General features: G+C 31.0%; 1 protein-coding gene and 1 pseudogene across 1 annotated transcript; one reads left to right on the top strand and one right to left on the bottom strand.

Moving 5' to 3' along the window:
- Positions 1-2,049: 2,049 nt before the first annotated feature.
- On the top strand, positions 2,050-3,361 carry LOC125603870. The gene is made up of 2 exons (XM_048774602.1): positions 2,050-2,558; positions 2,860-3,361. The coding sequence occupies exons 1-2, from the start codon at positions 2,509-2,511 to the stop codon at positions 3,305-3,307; spliced, it is 498 nt and encodes a 165-aa protein (XP_048630559.1). The 5' UTR covers positions 2,050-2,508; the 3' UTR covers positions 3,308-3,361.
- Positions 3,362-10,249: 6,888 nt separating this feature from the next.
- LOC125603869 lies at positions 10,250-11,966 on the bottom strand (annotated as a pseudogene).
- Between the last annotated feature and the right edge of the window lie 10,609 nt (positions 11,967-22,575).

The raw sequence follows: 22,575 nt of genomic DNA, 5'->3' as shown, positions 1-22,575 counted from the left end.
AATGATCTGATGAGTTTACAATTGAGTGAATTGGGTTAAAACTCAAAAAAATGATGAAATTAGCAAACTATATATTTACGATGGGACAAGTTTTGTGTCTATCAACGAAGGCATCATAGTGTAGTGTGGGATTTAGGGTATTGACTTAATGAGGGAAAAAATTATGTATATAAGATGCAATTTCACTTTACAATTTGGATTTTGCATAAACATGTATCATATTATAATTAATTGCATTTTAATAAACATGTATAAGTACTATAGAGCGTAACAAGATTTAACAATGATTTTGTTTTAAAAGTATGCATGTTTTTAGTCCGAATAAAATATATATCCTTTTTTCATTTCAAAGTGACTATTTGATAGGCTTATTTTTTAATATCTCGTGAGAGTTATGATCTGAGGGCCATGATATGAACATATAAGAATAACAAGGAATACGTGTATGGTTTGGCAACTAATAGAGGTCGCAAGCATGTGAATTGTGAAAAAAAAAAAAGTAAATTGTTTCAAAATTTAGGGTTTCCATCATAAATAATTTCAAATAAAATTTTATGCTGCTAAACCATTTGCGAGAAAAAATATAGTTACTTTGAGGTGTAAGTTGATTAATTAATATATTTATGAGATTTTGATTTTTAGTCGAGGTCCCCATTCTACAAAGAGGACTTGGAATAACTTTCCCATTAAGGAAGACTTTTGTTTTTCAGTAAATATCGATGCATGGTGGGCCTTTCTGTCCTAGAACTCATTCTAATTTTTTTTTTGCTTACTCTGTATTTCTTAGTTTACTTTATTTTCCATTATCAATACTTTTTTTGCCTATTATGAAGAACAAGGAGAGATTTGGTTTATTATCTTTTACAATCAATATTTCTGATAAATTTTGTTCGAGGATGCCACCTTTTAATAATGTATTAAACACGAAAAGTGGGAATTATATCATTGGTAAATTACATTGCATAAGCTTTCTAGAGTTAGGAGAGATCTATAGACTGAAGCAGTGCCTTTAATTTTCGACTTTTCAGTGATAAATCTCAACTCAAGTTTATTCGTATCAGGAAAATTAGATCGAGAGAGTGACTAGTTCTAATATTGTAATTGATAGAACCAAAATCTCTATTTTTTTAATCGATACAACTGATTCATTTCTAGAAAAAGTTATACGAATATTATTGTACTTTTTGTAATCAAATCAAAATACGTAATCTGGTTCAAATTCAACGGTAAGATTCTTACGGTTAGCACTTATAACTAAATATTAATGTGTATTTTTCTTAATTATTTTCCCCTACAATAACTCAAGTTTTATCAAACATGTGAATGTGTCTTCATCTCATAGCTCCCTCAACTGCGCCTACGTGGCTGTCTATTATTTGCCAACTTGCATCAATTATAAGCTGCTATAATTTCTTTTATATCAAATTTCTGTGTTTCCCCTGATAATTTGGTTCTTTATCAGCAAATACTTTTTCTAATTAAACTAACTAGTTTAAAAATTACACTATATTAAATTATATAATAGTTAATCTTTTTATCTTGCGTATACAAATGAAATACATGATAAACTCTCAGATTTCAGCGCATGAACTGTTAGAATGTTTTGATAGCAAAAAAATCTCTAAATTAGCTAAGGTAGTCACATTTTTATATTATAATTTTGTAAATTAGTATATGGCTTATATAGTTCCAGTTCGCCCTAGCTGGTTCTCTCTCAGGCACGGAGTCCAAGGCAGCCGCACAGCTTGCATCTCCGCCAGAATGAAGGTCTCTTTCCGGTGCAGCTCCTCCTGTCCTAATCACGAGCCTCTCTTCCGCTGCTGATGACGTTTCGCTCACCATCCCGAAGCTCTCCCTCTTCTCCTCCAATGGGTTCCTCTGCAACTGTCCCGTTTGGTTCTCCTCCCCTGCCGCCTGAACCACCAGATCCGGATCTTGTCGTGGTGTTTCCGATAAATCCTCCAGACCCTCCACCGGTCCTGCTGGTTTGTCCCTTTCTCCGCCAGTTCTCGCCGTCTTACACCGCTCCTCTCAATCAAAAGAAATCGAATCTCTTATGCCATGGGATCTCTGCTTTTCAACCGGTTGCTTGCTCAAGCCTCTCTGCCCAGACGTCGATGTGCTATCCACGCAGCCTGCTCTGCTGCATCTTTCGTTGGCTGGAATTTCTCCCTCCGGAGCTCTCAACTCTGGCCTGAGTTACTCCTCCTTTCGACATTATCCCGTTTCAAAGCCGATAATTATTACCTCTTGTGTGGAACATGTTTTGTTAAAGTCAGCCTTAAGGGCATCAACGATTTATCATCAAGAGTCGTGTGTGGTTTCCTTATCTGTTGCAAGATTATTGGTATCAATAGCTGAGTGCAAGCTGACTTCCCTTCATTACTCATCTCTTCAAAGTCTTGAGGACTGGGCTTGGAAGGTTGAAATATTGGTGGTGATTTTCTCTCTGTTGGCAGCTCTTAATACCGCAATGCAGCATTTTGAAGTGGAGCTCTCTACTGCTTTATGCAGTTCTCAGTCAAGGCCTATCTTCTCTTGCTTCAAGCTCTCGCAAGGTATGGTGTTTTTAATTTGCTGGAGTGAGTCACGATTGTTCGATCCTTGCCTCCTAGTAGATCTTAGTTATCTCAATACGAACCCCATTTTAATTCGGAATGAAGAGGTAATGCTATCCTGGATTAGCTCTGTACCTCTTTTTGAGGATGTTACACTCCCTTTGAGTTTCAGGTTGAAGCTCTCTTTACCTCAGTATGAGGAAGTTACTCGTTGTGATACTACTTTGTTACCTCAGTGTGAGGATTTTATTTGGACTGCTGTCTCTGTGGACATGGTTTCACTTATCTCAGGCGTGTTTAGGCTATGGTGGTTCTCCTCACAGCTCTCAGTCTCTTCAAAGAGGTGTTTGGTCGCCTTTGAGCTTGTAGCTGGGTCTTTCCCAATTGGTTACTTTCAGATTTGCCCGGCAAAGGGAATGTGGATGCAAGGCCGTGTCCTCCATCGCTTATTGAGTAGAGTGGGCTCTGGACACGTCGTCAAAGCGGTGATGATTCACAAAGCCTCTCAACCAGCAATATCAACTGGACTCTCAAGACTTCAGATTCTTCCGGACTCAATCGTCCCCTTCTGTTCCCTGCGCTTAGGGATGGACTTGAATGAGATTACAGGTTTCTTGAGCTTCAAAAACCTTGTTCCTCTCTTCACTCCGTTATCATGTGTTTATAATCTACGCACAGCATTATGTTTAGCTGTTGCTTTTGCAAAGGGTGTTGTACCCAGACTTTGTATTTCAAGTACTCTGCTTTGAGTTGGATATGAAATAAAATTGTTGACAAAAAAAAAAAAAAAAAAAAAAAAAGTATATGGCTTATATCAATGCTATTCATAAAAATATCAAAAAACTGAAGATCTGCTGGTCCCTTCAATGAAGCATAAGGTCACATTTCAACTGTCTTGCCCCATGAGCTAGAGGATCTTAATTTATTTAATGTTCTTTCTTCCAAATGATGAATTCAATGTAAGTTTTATTGGTTTATATATATATATATATATATATATAAAGTATCCTTGTTTTATTGCTACCGTGCTATCAATAATAAGTATTTGATTAATATGAACAATATATCTAAACACTATCTTTTTGCCTTTGCTGCTAACCAACAAAATGGAAAATTTTAAAAATTTAGATTTTTTAATTTTATGTTATGGGAAGCTTTCTTATTAAATTTGTTGATTCGAACTATAAAGCTTCTGAAAGAGTCCAAGTGTGTTGAAAGAAATGGAAGACCCAACACAATTCAGAAGAAAAGGTAATTTATAATTGGTTTTTCAAAATATTGACAAAAATAATTGTGAAGTCTACCATGCTTAAAAGTGAAAACCACTGAATTTACTATTGCCCCGTTTCAAAAGTTAACTATGCATTTGCGTATGTATGCCACCAACTTCGAATCCACCATCAATTATTAGGGCTAACTTAAGTATATGCCTACAATATAATATTTTCAAAAACCAATTGAAATTTGCTGGTTAGAAAGAAAATCCTTTGTGCATGTATATAGTGTATACAATAATTTATTTAAAATTTTAATATATAACTAATATCCTGAATGTTATGAATGTTTAGCTAGATACTCGAAACCGTAGTGGCCATTTATATGGGAAACATACTAGTTTACCTATATGATTATTTCACTTGAATTACTAATATGTATAAAATTGTGTGGCATGCAAATAAATTAGCATTTGATTTGATGTAAGAAAAATGGAAAACAGTGTAAAGACATGTGTAGACACATGTAATTAGTTTGGTAGTGATTGATGAAAGATATACTTAACTATTAAAGTTAGGTCTGAATAGTATTGTCAACTTATGACTTAAACCGACATGAAAACCCTATTTTGTTTTAGTGAATGGAGTAACTAGACCACTATTGATATTTCTGTCACTTATTAAAGTTTTTGAATTAACTAAAACATATTAATTTGATATATATTCAACCACCAAATTGGCCCTTAACTACTCCAGCATGCTGTATATATTTCTAAGTTTGAACGTATCATATTCAGTTACTATGTCATTGTAACATGTATATATATATCATCTATGTTAATTTACCTGGCAATAAAGTCTGCGTTTGTAATTTTGCATTGTGCTACTAGATGTGTGTATATAATTAGCATATGTATATATATCGCGTAACACATTTAATTTACAAGTGTATATATATTAAAACAAACAACCGTACCAAACAACAAACGTTTCGAATGCAATACTCCCAAATGCAGTGTTATGCTTAATATGTTTGAAACATATGGTTACGTCCCAAATATTTTTTTTTCTTAGTCTCGTCCAATGAAAACTGTTGTGGTATAAAGACATAAAAGCTTGTAGGTGAATCGCAATACGAAAGAGAGTAAACATATTATTGCCAGTATTTATCCCCCATACTATCTAAACTACAAAGCATATATTGCCAAAAAAATTTGTTTTATATGTAGGTTCCCAAGATCTGCCACGAACAGGTGGTCTTTGCTTTGCTTATTTAAATGAGATCATCCGATCGGTAATTGTACTTAAAGTTTCTTTTGCGTGGAGGCAAAAAAAATGTTATCTTACCTATTAATTTATAATTAATTGTTGACAAAAAAAAAATTAAGATATATTAATAGTCATTTGAAGTTTCGATTTATTTGCTAGTGCCTAGTGGATATATTGTCCATTTTACGGTAACACTAAGCTCTTTGTCACACCCAACTAAATTTTGATCCTTAGTACCAAAGTCTCTCATGTAACGTCAAGATCTTCAACATTTATTAAAAAGGTCCATAAATTAGTGCACTCTATTGTTTTTTTTTGTCAAGCACTCTATTGTTTATTTTGACTCTATTTACTATATATATTTTTAATTACTAAGAAGTTCTGACCGGAACCCTAATCCTCTAGAAACTATAATATACTTACTCTGTTTTATAATAAGTGTCATTTTAATTTTTTTTTACTACATAAAAATATCACTTTACAATTTCAATGCAAATTATATTTATTTTCAGGTGAAAATTAATTGCAAACTGTATTGATTTTATAAATAATTTTAGTTATCTTAGATACTATTTGTCAGAAATGTAATTAATAACAACTTACATATATTTCATCTCGTTTTTTAATATGTGTGAAAAAATATCAAAATAACATTTATTTAAGAACGGAAATAGTATAATATTAGTTTTGTCCTACCAGTCACTCAAACGGAGGACCTCTGACACGTTGGTCATGAACATTTCGAGTTATATATATAACTTAAGTTTCGAGAAGTATTCATCGTTTTAAAATGCGTGAAAAATCGCATGATGTGATATTTCATTAACGGGGACTCTTTTTACTCTTTTACATTGATTGGAGTTCTGTGCTCGTAGTTTTGCAGTAATTAAAAAAATTGTACCAAACTAACAAATATATTTACTTGGCTTAATAAGGAAAGAAGAACAAGTGAAGCTGAGACTAAAAAGACTAACATAAAGAGACTTGGGACCCTGGTGGCGACATGTTTGTCTTCTACTAATAAAGTTATCTAAACTTAAAATAAATTTGCGATTGCGACGTGAAAAATCGGTCTGGCGATGATTCTTCGAAGGACCCACCATAGCCCATAGTGGTAAGCCCACTGAAAGCCCATATTTTATTATTAGTTATTCTTTTGGGTAAACTTTCAGTTTTGTTTTTGTTGCTAAATTAAAACCTTCATTACATAATCAAAATATTGATTGTTGTTGAAAATAAATAAATTATTGATTTTTTTTTGAAAATAGGATATATTTAATAACAAATATAATGTATTTAAACGTTTACCCTTCAAAAATTATCCTCTAAAATAGGGGTGGACGTTCGGGTTCGGATCGGGTATTTCAGATATTCGGATATTTTGGTATAGAAATATAAAACCCATTCGGATATTTTATAACTTCGGATCAGGTTCGGATATTATCACTTCGTGTTCGGGTAATTTCAGATATATCCGAACTCGAAACATAAAATAAATTGAAATGAATGTTATGTTATGTCTTCAAATCATTCCTAATAATATAAATAGTCTAAAATCACATAAAATGAGAACAAAACAGCAGTAATCCATCCAAAAACATAGTGAAAACATCAATAAAGTTCATAGATTAAGCAAACAAACCGAAACAAGCTAAAAGAGTTTCTACTTCCAAACATAGCTAATAAATTAAATGATTAATAGATTTAAATATAAATTTTAAAACTAAAAAAAAAGACACTAGTTTGGATATTGTTTTGAAATTTTGGATACAATTTTTGTTAATGCACAAAACAAGAAGTTTGAAAAAATTTTCAAGTGAGTAACAATCCATAATTATATGTATTTTATCTGATTTTAAGCTATGTGTAGCATTAATATAAATATTTTGAATAAAATGAGAGAAGTAAAGTAAAAATATAAGGTTAATTATACATATGTTCGGTTATCTTCGGATATCCATTCGGGTTCGGATATTACCCGTTTGAGTTCGGATATCTAAACTCTCCCAACTCAATACCCGTTCGGGTATTTTGCTACTTCGGTTCGGATTTCTGTTCGAATTTTTCGGATCGGGTTTGGGTGCAGCTTCGGATATCGGGTAAAGTGCCCAGACCTACTCCAAAAATCAACACACAAATAAATCGAGCTTCAAATAAATCCCCCAAAACAATCATTTATTTGTCCATAGTGAGAAATATAGTTTTTGAGTTTCTATTGCAAAAATTAAAGTATTTTACACGTGAGAAGTTAACGGACGTGACAAGAATTAAGACGCGGCGACAAAACTTTGTTTTATTTTGGGAAAGTTTGTGGAAAGTCCAAATGTTTCATTTTCTCCTTTTCTATTTTAAATGAACGTTGAACGTTCATAATACCAGGATGGGTCTTTAGAAAATAGTTATAGGCTTGACTTAGGCTATGGACTCATAAAATAGAGGCTTATTCTCTATCAGAATTGGCAAACATAAAGATATATATTTTGACAAGTTATTTAATAATATTTGGGCCGTCGAGCAAATAAGTTACGTTCACAAGGTTCATAAGAGGAGAATATAGGCTTTAGAAAAATTTGATATTCTTAAATTCGGTTATAATAACTGGCCTAACATTCATGTTTTAGAAATGAGATAGATAATGAATCTGTTGCGATAATCATAGACTTTAAAGATAAACGAGTTTAATATGAAGATGAAATGTATTTTTTGAACTTTCTCTCTCTGATTCGAAGAGAAGCCAGAGCATGTGGCCATTTCCTCTGACTGATAACTGTTGTCGAACTTGTGCCAGCAGCGAAGAGCTTGATGGCCAGGTTTTCCACATATTTGGCAGACATGACGTGGATCAAAAACCAAGAACCTGAAAAGGAAGGTGAGATGTGTTGATGGAAACCGCGATCTTTTGTTGAATATGATTAGTAACCACAGTTCTGGCCACGACCTATGCCACGATGAGAGTTACCTCTTCCTCTGTTGGAGTAAAACGCTAAGTGTGGAGTAACGGAGCTCTGGTCAGTATAACTTTGAGGTCTGTCTTCATAGCTGGTTAGGCGAGGGACAACATTTTCAAATGTAGGTGGAGGGTAAGAGTCGCTTTCGATAGTAATTTAATGGGCTCATACTCTCTACCAAACCCATGGAGAGCAGAAAATACCTTCATCCTTTCTGAAATTGGACTCCCTATAGAGGAGAGTTGAGAGCATATAGTCTTTGTGTCCTTCGAGTAGTTGTCCATGGTCTTCTCCATCTTTGAGACCGCTTGGAGCTTTCGTTGGAGCTCAAAAGGACGAGAGAAAGAAGCGATTATAGTAACGCCAAGAGCCGTCCAGACTTCAAGTGATGTGCTGCAGTCGACAACAACACCAAGAATATCCTTAGAAAACGAACCAAGCAGCCAAGATTTGGCCACTTGATCTAATTGAAACCACCGGTTGCAGTCTGGATGAGGAGATTCCCTCTTTTGAAACCAAAACTTTTGATGTTATTTGACGTACAATAATTTTGATATGCCTATTCGTTTCCGTTGATGCCTGGAACGCGAATGGTGGGAGGAGGCTCTGGAGTATGGCTGGTGACAAAACTGAGCAAACCTTTAACGTTAAGAAAAGTTTCGAACTGAGATTTTCCAGAGGATGTAGTTACGCTCGTTTAGAGTGACCGTAACACTGTTAGAAATGCTCAGTGATGGTGGAGAGTGTACACCTCCATGGCCATAGGCATGAGTTTGAGATGAAGATGAAATGTATTTAAATGAATTTTCTCTTTTAGATTGTGGCGTTACATAAGACTGCTTATTTATACATCATAAGAGAAACCCTAGTGACCTAGGCAGATGTCATCATCAGGTTTCAGTAAGACAATCAAGGACTAAGAAAGGATTGGACAGCTTGATTTGGAACGCCTGCTTCGTCCTACTGCTTGCTGTCGTCTTGGACTGTAATTTGATTTTTCTATCAATAGGCACAAGTGACCGTTACTCGGGCTTACTTTGAGCCTGATCATCTTCTAGGTACATTTTAGTCTTTCCTCTTTGTTCTCTGGTCAGGCCCACACAACTGCATTCCTCTGCATTCCTCTGTTTTTGTAGAAGATGATTGAGCTGTAATAGACTTGGTTGATGTTTCTTTTTCTTTAACGTGGAATATACAGATGTTTTTTTTTTGGTGTAAGGGATACACAGATGTTAAAGAGCATATTATTGAGTCAAACCAGGTGAAGAAACTATATCTCAGATCACAGCTTATGACTTAAGCTGTAACTTTTTCTTAAAACTACTTTGCCCTTGTCCTAATATTATCTTCTTTTTTTGAGCAACGTCTGTTTGTGACCGAGCATCTAGAGAAGACAGAAGCACGCAGGACACATGAAGTCACTGCCTGGTGTTTTCTTGTTCAATGATCTTTCTCCATTAAGTTGAATCGATACGTTACTAGGTATTGATGAGTGGATACAACTATTAAGACTGGTACTCCTAGTTTTTATTCAACATCACACGGCATCAGCATATTCCATTCTGCATGTAACACAGTCGGCAAAAAAGTTGATCAGCGCAACAAAACCGTCCTGCAACCTATGTTTATTATGATTATAATTTAACTTCGTTGTGTTATTCTTCGTTGTATGTTTCTAGGATGTCAATATGGATGTTAACTTTCGTATCAATTCGACAAAAAATATTTATTTTTTGAGTTTTGACAAAAAATTATTAGTCAATATCAAACGTACATTTAGATTTATCCTCGCAGTTATGATTTAGGCGAACGAAACATCATGAATTTGTGTGTGTTAATAGTTTAATACTTTGTTCATCCAAAAATATATTCGGTTACCCATAGTCCCATACAATATTTTAAATCACACAATCAACATATTCAATATGCAAATGCAAATAAAGGATCATAAGGACGGATTCATTTTAGAGAAAAAGACCAAAATAACACTAAATTTAGTTTTTGTTCCCGAACTAGCACTTAAGGCCAAAAGTCACAAAAATAGCACTCAAAGAGTGAGGTTTAGGGTTTAGAATTTAGGGTTTAGGTTTTAGGGTTTAGAGTTGAGAAGTGAAATTTTAGGGATAAGATTTCAAATTTTGAAAAATAAAAAAATTTAAATTTTTCAAAAGATAAAATGCTATTTTAGTCATTTTAGTTTTTGAATGCTATTTTTGTGATATAAACTTAGAAATGTGCTATTTTGGAGATTTTCCCTTCATTTTACTACAACAACTAATAATTATCGCATTAATATTCAGAAAATGAAGCTAGAAATTAAATTACAAAGACAAAAAAAGAGATTACATAAAATGAAACCTGTGGCAGCATGGTCGAGCATGACAAAAAACCGCAGCTGGACCGAGACAGAGATACAAACCATAATATTAACAAACAAGATTAACCCCTAAACATAATCTTAATTACGCTAATAGCCTCTCTCTGCAATTTCCAAAAACTCCATTGCAGACAGCTTCTAAATTCCTATTTTACCCCTACTCTTACCAAACCAAACAACACTAATTGATCAAGACAGTATCGAATCCCAGTCAATCTCGTAAGACGGATACTTCTCCAACGAGAAGGTCTCGTTCCACCGCGGCTGCTCCTCAGTGTCAGCGAACGTCAGCTCCGACAACGGCGAAGACCCGGCGGACTCAACGAACTCCGTCACCGGACTGACTTTCTCCGACAAATCAACCTTCTCAGTTTTCTTCACCGTCGAGGCACGTTTCTTCGAAGCTTTCGCTGTTTTGTCCTGTTTCTGCGTCTCCGCCATGCTCTGACAAATAGCTTCGAGCTTAGCGTCGACCGTTGAGTGAAGAGGCTTGTACTCGCCGAACTCGCCGCCGATGTGGGAACCGTTGTGACGTAAGTTAGGGAAGTTAAGCCGGGCGTGATCGCCGCGCAGCTTATACGCCGCCTTGTCGTAAGCCAAGGCTGCTTCCTCCGCCGTGTCAAACGTTCCTAGCCAGAGACGAGTACGGTTCCTCGGCAAACGGATCTCCGCCACCCATTTTCCCCAGTGACGTGCCTCACGCCTCTGTACAGCTTCGTCGGCTTCGCCGGGAAACAAGATCCGGCGACTCCGGGTTGCTTCATGAGTAAAGGCTTTGGCCTGAGGAGAGGATGGTTGTGGTGGATCTGAGATTGGATCTGGTGGATTTGGGAAGAAGAGAGGTTGTTTAGCCCGATTAATGATGACCCGGTTTGGTTAAGATCCGACCCGTATGTAAACGGTTGGGTCATGAAGTGTTCCGGGTGATATCCGGGGAAGGTAGGAAGAGAGAACGCAGACGCTGCGGGGTTAATAAACGCAGACGCGGACGCGGGAGGAGGAGGAGAAGAAGAGGTGGAAACGCTTTTGATAAAAGGTACAAGCGCTTCCATGAGTTCACCACCACCAAACGAATCTGATTGGTGAACCGTTCTGCTACTGTACATATTCATAGCAGCTTCCATTATGATTTTGTAGATTTTAATTTTTTTTGAAAGAGAGAAAAAAATTGAATCCGAAAAAATTCACCTGATTCTTATCAAAAGTAAAGAACAGAGGTTTTCCGAGAAAATTCAAGAAAATAAAAATGGATCGAAAAGGTTTGAAATAAGCAACCTGTTAGATCCAAAAGAGGGATTTACAAAAAAATTACCCTCGGCTAAATCTATGAAAATTAAAAATATTAATTTAAATAATAACACAGTTTCATAAGCTTGAATGTTTTGTCTGAAGAATCAACGAAAACCATTCACACACAAAGAAACCAAGATGATGAACAGAAAGGGATTGAAAAACGGGGGAAACAGATTTTGATGGGGAAAATTAAAAGGAAAACTAAAATTCAGGATCAACAACTGCAATTATTATCTAAGAATTTTTCTTTGGGGAGGACGCTCAGTTTTTGTAGTGAATTTTCTCTCAGCCTCACCGATGATGCTTTAATTTCAGCAGCTTGGCTCTCGTTTTATAGTCGGGGTTGTCGCCTCACACTATTTTCCATTTTTATTCGTTTCGTGTTCGTATTTTGCGTTTTTCCTCACTTCGATGTTAAGCAATTTTTAAAAGATTTAATACTAATATAATCTTAATTAACTTTATAATCGCATAAGACTTTTGAAAATTGACCGAAAACTTATCCGTTAAAGTTTTTTTTTCTCGTTAAAGTTATCTTCTTCGTCACAGCTGGACAATATTTCGAAACCGAAACGAAATTATAAAATAGTTTAATAATTATATAAAATACTAAATAGTTAAATTTGAAACCAAATCAAATCTGAATCTTATAAAATTGAGTCGTAGCAATTAAATTTTATTAAAGGACTAATATTATTAGATTTATTATTAGATTTTATTTTATAATGGATTTAGAGAGATTTGTCTAGATTTTTTTGTTAAAAATACAAAGATTCAAATCCGGAGAAAAACCTTCGGATTCGTAAATACTAATCTAAATTTTATTTAGAAAAACTGTATATTTTATTTGAATTAGTAAATATTATATAAATTTATAAATCAATCAAAATATATAAAGCAATAACACCTTACTCTATTAAGTACACACATTTACACCTTAAATATTTAGGTGTTGTTATGTATTTTAATAGAATTTAAATCTAAACACAATTATTGTTATTCGAATGATGATTATAAATTATATTATAAAATCTAGTATTATTTAATGAATGATTTAAATATAGTTTTTAAAATTCAGTGTTATTCAACTTTTAAGGATTTTAAAACTATTTGTATTTTAGATTGATTTCAAATTATTTCTTATAGTGTTTCATGAATAAATGATTAAATTCAAAATCTAATGCATATGGCAGAGATTTTAAAATCCATTATCTTAGATTTTAAAATTTCAATAGATTACAAAACATTTATAATTGACTTTAAATCCATTAACTTCTTACAGGTCTGTAAATAAAACTGTCATGTACGGTAAACGATTTATTGACCGACAGATTGTTTAAGCAAATGCTAGATTTTGCAAAACAAATTCCAACGTGGTCATTAATTAATACTTCCTTTATTACAAACAACTGAAAATTTCTAGTATTTAGTTTTGAACAAAACTTAGGTTCATCCTGGTGAACTTTTAAAATTCATCTCTTGTTCTATGACCAATCAAAACGGCACGTATAAAATTAATTAAGAATATTAAATTTATTTTAAAATAATTAAAAATAATGTTAATTTTAACAACGCTGACGCCGCCAGCTAAACCGTAAACCTGATATCTTAAATTCTTAACTCTAAACCATATAACTTAAACCTAAACCCTATATCCTAAATCCGAATTGTAGGGGTGAACCTAAGTTTTGTTCTTAATTTTGTTATGGCTTCGATAATTTTATTTTACTTTTATATATATTATATAAACTATATTCATTTTAAAATTAAATTTAGAAATGTAGAAGTTTTCTTTTCAGATTTAATTATTTATATGTTGAACAAAAAATCTTTCAAATCTACAAGATTTATTAGTAATTTTTTTTATGGTTTTAGTAATACATTGTTTGAATTAAAATTTATAAATCAGAAACAATGAGCCAAATCATAAAATTAATAACAATAGGTTTTATCTGAATTTACAAATTTATTAAAATACATAATTCAGTAAGCTAGCTCAAAGTAAAACCTATTATTTTCGTAATTTATGAGCCGGTAATGAGATTAGATGCAATGAGGAGATGACACGTGTTATATACATTAGAGAGGGGCCAGATGCTCTCGATTTCGTAACACGCGTCCCAATATCATTTGTGCTTTGTGGATCAACAGTCTTACCTGTTTTTGTTGACATTTTGACCTTGTGTTCACACATACGGTTTGCAGACCATTTTATGGGTTTTGTTCTCATCAGATTGATTATGCTCTGAACAAGATCTAACCTTAAGTCTAGGCTGTGAATTTTACTTAAATTCACATACCGTTATTAAAACACGATGAGCTATGCTTATATTTGGCAAATGGATCAAAACATTTGATTTTTTTTTTTTGCGTTCATTATTCTTTATTTTTATATTTTCAGTCTCCACAATAATTTATATATATATATATATATTATATATATATATATCCGATAGTATGCATGTTTAGATTTTGGTTTTTGGTTACCAATATATCCGATTGGTAGATGTTCGTTGAAGGTACATAGAGCCGGTAGAGGTGAAACGTCATCAGTGCCTTGCGACAGTGGTGAAAAAAGAAACCTTCGCTTATGGCAGCATGTGTTCACTATTGCATGTTAAGCTAGATGGACTTGCAACCTAAAATCAATTGATGCTAAGTGGAGTAACCCATCTATTTTATATATTGATTAGTATCCCTTCCAATATCCGATATGGGACATTTATCCCTAATACGCCCCCTCGAGATGGTGGCTCTTTGAGCATCAATCTCGGAATGTTCGGACAAGGATCGATGGACCGACTTTGGACTGGATCGATAATGGATCGGATTGGACTGTGTGGATCGGACTCTGATACCATGTTAAGCTAGATGGATTTCCAACCTAAAACCAATTGGTACTAAGTGGAGTAACCCATCTATCTTATATATTGATTAGGATCTCTTCCAATATCCAATGCGGGATATTTATCTCTAATATTACCGTTCATAATACAACCATTAGAATTTGAGTGTATACAACGAAAATCACTATAATAATTTAGATTAAAAACATGAGCCGATTAACGAATACATGGATTTCCTAAATAACAAACAATGTTAACAACTGTTAACGAACTAATATAATTAGATATTAGTGATTATAGGTCTGAATGCATTTTTGAAATACCAAAGCTAAAGTTGGTCAAAAATTTTCTTTGTTTGATTATGGCATAAAATATTAAGTAATTTAATAATTTTATCTTAAAATTAATTAGAAAATTTAATGTATTTTTAATAAATATAAAAAATCTTGTTATATAATTACAGTTTTGTTTATTAGTTTAATTATTTCATATGTTCTTCTCTATTAAAATATCTATTTTTATTTTTATTGTTGAAATTTTTATGATTCGCTTAGGGCAACCATAGATGCTCGCACGGTTCTGAACGTCATGTGTCTGCACAGTGAATAGAGAAATTACAACAACAAAAAGAGAGTTAAGTTTGGATTCCATTGACCATGTAATTTGTAATTATGATTATCCATAAGATAAAACTAACTACTTCATGCATGGTAACAAGCATGCATATTTTGAGACAAAAGTAAAAACTTGCACGGTTGCACCTTAATATTAAAAAACCCTAATATATAATTTTACAGTTTTTTAATCCGACAGTTATTGACATGATATCTATTATCCTTTGGTAAATATTACTTCTTCCGAGTCAAAAAGATCTATATTTAAAAAAAAAATGTTTCAAAAATATATATTTTACATTTTTAATGCATAAATTAATTATAAATAGTAAATTTTTAAAAATATAATAGTATTTATAAATATTTTATTGGTTAAAAATCGTGAAAAATAGTTGATAACCGAAAAAATATAATGATAACTAAAATCTGATATGTTTTTATAATAATTGTAAAAAATTTAAAAAATATTATTTTTTTGAAACAGAGAGAATATATTTTATTATCTAAATTTGCTCACACAACGGTAGATTACTTTAGTAGTGGTGCTTCGCACTAATAAATAATTGGTTGGTAATAATGATAAGGAAGAGATAAGAATGTGATGGTGGGTGACGGCAGAGGGCTGCTTCCAAAACAGTTGTGATATTATTTCTTATTTATAATGGGTCACCTACTTTCCTTCTCATCCTTTTTTATTTTACTACTACATTCTTATTAGTGGAGATTAAACAGAGGCGTTGTTTAAGAACAAAAACTAATCATGGCTCGGAGTCAACTGTTTGAGAAGTTAAGCAATCAATATAGTCTACAAACATAATGCAAACAATTACTATATGATGATTCAATTCATCTACGGACGTTAATTTTTAAAAAAATTACACAATAGTTTCCCCGCATGGTTATAGCGTCTAAAATCATCATACCAGCCAAATATCTGCAAGTCACCAGACGAATAAAGGACGTGAGTTTCTTTCATTGCCATTAATTTACAATGCTAGTTTTCACTTTTGACTCGTATGTATTATACATTTAATACATGTAATCATCACCACGGTTTTTCCACGGAATTAGCCAAACGAATGTGATTCAAAGTTCAAATATCGACGACATATAAGAATCAATATTTGGAATTAAGAAAAATATCCTAAGACGCCAATAGTGACATAGATTTACATCACTGTATAATATTTAAATCTATTGTTTCGTCGCAAGTATTAATCATGATAATTATAATGGGTAGTTTAAGACTTTTTTTTGGCCAATTGGCAGTTAAGACTTTAGTCGACATAAATTGTTACAAAAACATTAAGAAGTCTCTGGAGCCTTAGAGATGGATTGGCGGAGAACTACCCATTATGATTACCATATTATTTCACCAATTTTATATTTCATTCCTCCACTTTTGTAGCCAATGTCTGAACTTCTCGCCTTCTTATCTAGTTGTGTATTTTATATCTAGCCGCATTTTCCAAATAACTCGAATTTATCGATATGTCAAAGCCCTAACTTTCATAAAAAAATACCCGCAGCCCGACCACACAGAAAGAAACGCCGATGAATTCGTGCAATATCCAGGTTATCATGAGTGGGCCTTGTGGTCCAGTGGTAACAGACAGACCTTGGATGCAAACACATTCCAGATTCGATCTTTCTGCTGCGGAAACTAAGTTACATTGTTCTGTTCACCACGGCTGCGGATACGTCCGTATGAAAATGTGGGAGAGGGCATGTCATGGACTGCACCTCCTATTCAGAGGTTAGGTCTGAATTTTAATAGATCTGCGTTTAACTTTTTTTCTGTAACAAAAAAAATATCTCGATTATCGTTGTGAAAGTATAAATGTATAATATGATTACCTGGATCCCTGGACGGATATAATTATTTATAATATATTCACAAAATCACAAAGAACGCAACATCTTGATGATACAAACATGATACTAGTCATAAGTGTATAACACTTGAATCTTGATAAATGATGTTTACAAAACTAATACAAAATCTATATTAAAAAGGTTTGTATTACAAAGATTTTCTACTTCCTTTTGTGTCAATGAGAGATACTCTTTTATTAGTGATGGAAAACTATTTAACGTGGATAATAATTAGTACAATATTTAAATTTCTCATAAGTAATCAAACATGTTTTTGAAAAGCAAAAAACTCAACGTGCTTTTGAAAAAAAAAAAAAAAAACAATTGTTACAGCTGGTATAGTAAAGAAAAAAGGACCGATAAAGTCTAAGCTAGTTAATTTGTATTGCATCATTACCAAGTACATGCTTAGAGAATACACAAACTTCTAAATTAGTTACAACTTGGCAAGCACATTTGAAATACCACAAAAACAAGACTTGAATTTGAAAATTGAGAAACTAAGTAGTGTCATCTAGAATTTATCGAAATTTATTTTGCTTTACATATAAATAAGGTCGAGTCAGAGGAGCATGGTAGAGGCGAGGCCAAGTAGGGGACGCATGTGGCAATCACGTGCCCATTGAGCACGTAAGCCGTTTGCGGCGGAAGAAGCTTCGAGTTTCACTTGATAGCCGCGGAGAAATGCTTAAGAGCATCTTCAAAAAAAAATTTACAACTTCAAATATAGAGTATTTTGCTCTCTAAAAATGAAGTTCAAAACTTTAAATTTAAAATTAATGAAACTTCAAATAAGTTTCACTACTCAAAACTCTAAATTTGAAATTTCAACTTTTTATTTGCATTTTCGTCCTTATAATTAATTACACATCATATTTATGATTATTAAATATTTTCTCATTTATCGTTTTAATCCTTAAAAAAATTTTATATCATAAATATTTCAAATTTATTTTTATAAATAAAATTTTACACATAAAATTTATAAAAACATTTAAATAATACTTTTAATATTTTAAAACTAAATTAGACAACAAGAATGTTACAAAAGAAACTTAATAATTTTTTTATAAAAAAAGATAGATGAAAATATAATTATTATACAAATCTAAGTACTACAACAATATTAATAGTATAGTTAATTTGCTCCGTAACCTCTAAAATCTTTAAAATATTATCTTAACAAATTTTACGTAACCGAAGCATTACAGAGACAATCATATGGAATAATGTGGTATTTTCTTGTAGTTTAATCTTTAATTATCTATTTCTAGTTTTAATAAAATCATTTATTTCTATTTATAATTTTATATTTTAGTGGAAGATTTTATTAATTAATATTACTGTAATATTTTAATATATGGGCTAGTTATTTATAAAAGGTTTATGTATTTATATTAACTATGATAAAAAATAAGAACCATAGTATACAATACAAATAATTTTGAACTTAAATTTGAAGTTTTGTTTTTGGAAAAAAATACCTTAAAATTTCAAATTATAGAGTTTTGAAAACTCTAAAATAAAGAGTCTTTTTGGAGATGTTCTAAGCAATCTGTTGAAAAAAATGTTACATTTACAGCTGCTTATAAATTTATAGTTTAATTGGCCAATAAAAATGAATTTTAAATCATAAAAAGAATGAGTAACGTTTAAATATAGCATGAATGATCTATATAACAGCCTGACACAGAAAAGTCAAAGAGATGTATATATATATGACGTAGAATATCGTTCCTTGTTTAATGTAGAGGGGTGGATACATGACTTTTCGTATGTTGAAAGAGTCAGATCTGCATCTGGGTACGCCCGATGAAATATTGGCTTTGACTCTTAGGTTCTGACTGCATGTCACAATTGGCATTATATTTTTAGCGAGAAATTTGTTTACTACTTCAGCTATTGTTATGCCAATTAGGATGAAAAGTTTCCATTTACATTTTCGCTGTAACTGTTTAAGGGCATAACTGATTTTTGAAACAATCACTGAAAACGCTATAAATCACTTCATACCGCTATGAACATCTTAAATTCAAAAGCTGGTTCCAGATAACATTTTTGGTTACGGGAGGATAAATCTTTTTTTTTACAAAAAGCTGTATAAATATAAAAATAAAATATTCAATTAAATTTTAAATTTGAAATAACAGCAATACTAAAATATATATATTATATATTAATTATACTATAAATTTTAAAACAAAAATATTCTGAATATTTTTTAAAAAAATTTAAGAGTATAATTTATAAACAAAAAAATTATATTTATTATAATAATATGATTTTTAATATTTTTATAATTATATAAAATGTAAATATTATTAATTTATTATTTAACCATTGATGCATTTGGAAGTTAGCTAGTTATAAGTATCCTGCAAACGCACCAATTTCTAACCGTTGTACTTATCGTTAAAATTTCTTAGTAACGCTTAAAACTGCAACCATCCATCACAAAACCCACGCAACTGCATCCACAACCCATGCGGTTACACCAGTCAGACCTTAATAGAGTAAAACTGTTTATTCTTTTTTTTAGTGTAACGTTTATTCTTTTCTTCTTGCTATGTGAAGAGAAAATTTTGTTATGCTGAATATAACTGTTTTTTATTATATTATTTACTCCATTATTGTTTCGGTCAGTTTCTACATATTAATTATTCTCAGTTACTCTTCTAACTACCGATCACACTTTTAATATTTTTGAATTTTTTTATAGATACAGATTCCTAAATTAAAAAATAAGTTTTTATTGTAATTGTTTAAAAAATGTTTTAAGCCTTCAAAACTTCAGATTCAGCCATGTTTATTGTACACAAAACTTTGATTTCACATGGAATAATATCATTTTCCAATAGGAATACTATGAGGTATAATGGGGAGACCATATGTCATAAGAAATTAAATAGTCAACTGCATATTAGTTTCTTCTTTTCTAATTGATTAATCCACAGCTCATCATCTTTAATTTAAACAAATTATTTTCATTTCAAATGGCATATATATTTTTCCATCTAATTTACATATCTTCAAACTTTAATTCACGACTTTATAATGTACTACTATCAATAGCTGTTACATTTGTTTGTTGAAGTTTACTGTTTTCTGACAAGTTATACGTGTTTAGTTTTTCGGACGCTGTTACTCACGTTCATATGATATATGCAGCAATAGCATGTATATTTTTATCATAATTATTTGGTTAAACTATATTTGATCCAAAAGATATATATCAAAAAAATTGGGAGAGGAAAAAGACAAAAAAAAATGAAAAAATAAAAATAAAATCAATGGTTGAAATTACTCAAGGGTAAAACAAACAATATTACATAAAATACACAGAATACTCTAGCATAATTGTTATTTTGTATATACATTTAAGCCCTGATTGATAATTTTACAGAACGGTAAAATGACATATTAAACACTATTTCACAAGCTTTTTACTAATCAACAAAAGTTACGGAATGAAGACAAAAATTGCAAGTTTACGATTTTATTGACAAAAATACAAAGGAAAAAATTATTAAGTAGAAAAGTGTGTGTTTAGTAGATTATTTACAAAATCAACACTTTCACATTATTAAATTATATGATAATATCATTTTAAAATTGTAAATAAATTGCAAGAAACTTTTTAAAATAGTTATGTTGTAAATAACTACAAAAGAAAATATACTACAAATTATTACATAACTATATATATATATATATATATATTAAAACTTAACTACATATATATATGATATATGAAAAATTAGCTTATTTTCAATAATAATATATATGATACTACTTTGTAGTATTTATTTCTTTTGTTGATAAACAAATTTATCATTTCAACAAAAACAAATATTATAATTTATTTTATAATATTATGATATGCCAGTCTATTATTAAAACCGTATTAAAAAGAAGCTAATTATTTATAATAACAAGTAAAGTATTTTAAATAATTTTTAATTATCATATTTTGTAATAATTAGTTTAATTTCGGTGTTTGTTTTTCCTCATAATAAAGTGAGTATTATACAAAATATTTTAATTGTGTATTTCGCCAATTGGCAATTTTTAATTTTTTTTGGCAACTTAATTAATTTTCCAGAGTTTAAGACTAAGAAATGTTTACTAGCCTTAATTTTTTTGGTTATGTGTATGTCTCCTAATTTCTTTACAAAAAATACATTAAATTATCTATCCCTCAGGGAGAGCCCTAACTAGAAATTAAGTTGGGGAAATTACATGTTTACCACTTTCATGGTACCACTTTTCATTTTTACCACCATTAAAGAGACATTTTCAAAAATACCTTGTTCATTAAGTAGCAAAAGACTCTTATACATTTGTTATTATATATATAATAAATCATTATTTAAAAAAAAATAATAATAAATAATAATAATAAATAAATAAAATAAATAAATAAAAAAAAATAATAAAAAAAAATTATGTTTTCGAATTATACTTTTTTCGAACTTTTTTATAAATTTTTTTTGATTTTTTTTTTTTCAAATTTCTTTTTGAAAAAAGAAAATTATGTTTGAAACTATTTTTTAAAAATTTTATATATTTTTAAGTATTTATTTATATATTTATTAGAATCATAAATTTCACATTCCAAAAACTCTATCCCACCCCTCAATTCTAAACCCTAAGTCTAGATTAGTTAACCTTAAGGGTATAATTGTCTTTTACCATTCATTAAAAGTGAGAAAAATGGTTAGTGTAAACATGAAAAGTTGTACTATGAATGTGCTATTTGTGGTAATTTCCCAACTAAGTTCATCTTAAACAAGACACCATAGTACTATATTTAGTATAATTTTGTCTCCAACAAGACTTCAAATTTGATGCCATTCCAGTATTCCACCAAAATTGGTCTAATGTAAATACTAAATAATGTTACACTAAATTAATGTAATATTATTCATAAAAAAATCTTGAAAATATTTATTTTATTATGTTTTATATAATAATATAGTTCAATTACTATCAAATTTGTAATTAAACATAAATATATTATATTACTTTATTTTTAATTTATTTTCACATAAACTAAAAAAATTAATTTTTTTTTTTACTTTTATTTTTTAAAATCACTAAATGACTATTATCATTTATCACTTACAAATGATAAAAATAGAAATGATCATCTAAATATAATAAAATAGTTATTTATTATTTAAAATAATAAAAAATGAAAAATTATAATTGAAAACATCAAATAATATATAATATTACTTTTGCTGTAAAATTTGGTGTTATGTTGGAGATGACAGGAAAAAGCATGTCACGAAAAAATTAAATTTAGTGTGATTTGGATACCAAATTTGGTATCATTGTTGGAGATTTTTTAAGACCAACTCCAACGGTAAGTTGTTAATGAATTTTTACCTGATTAAAAAATTCAAAAATAAAAAAAAAACAAGAAAATGTGTCAGAATTCTTGCAGTGAAGCTTTAGGAAATCGGTTTAAAACCTTTGACTAAAAACGTTCTTTTTTTGTGGAAGCACCGTAGCCTATTGGTTAAGGTTTAAAGGCTTCTACATCGATGTCTGGGGTTTGAATCCCAGACTATGCAAT

The sequence above is a fragment of the Brassica napus genome, unplaced genomic scaffold, assembly GCF_020379485.1.
Source record: "Brassica napus cultivar Da-Ae unplaced genomic scaffold, Da-Ae ScsIHWf_419;HRSCAF=648, whole genome shotgun sequence".
In the NCBI taxonomy this organism is placed as follows: Eukaryota; Viridiplantae; Streptophyta; class Magnoliopsida; order Brassicales; family Brassicaceae; genus Brassica; species Brassica napus.
The sequence above is the reverse complement of the archived record's forward strand: the minus strand, read 5'-3'. Positions and strand labels throughout refer to the sequence as shown.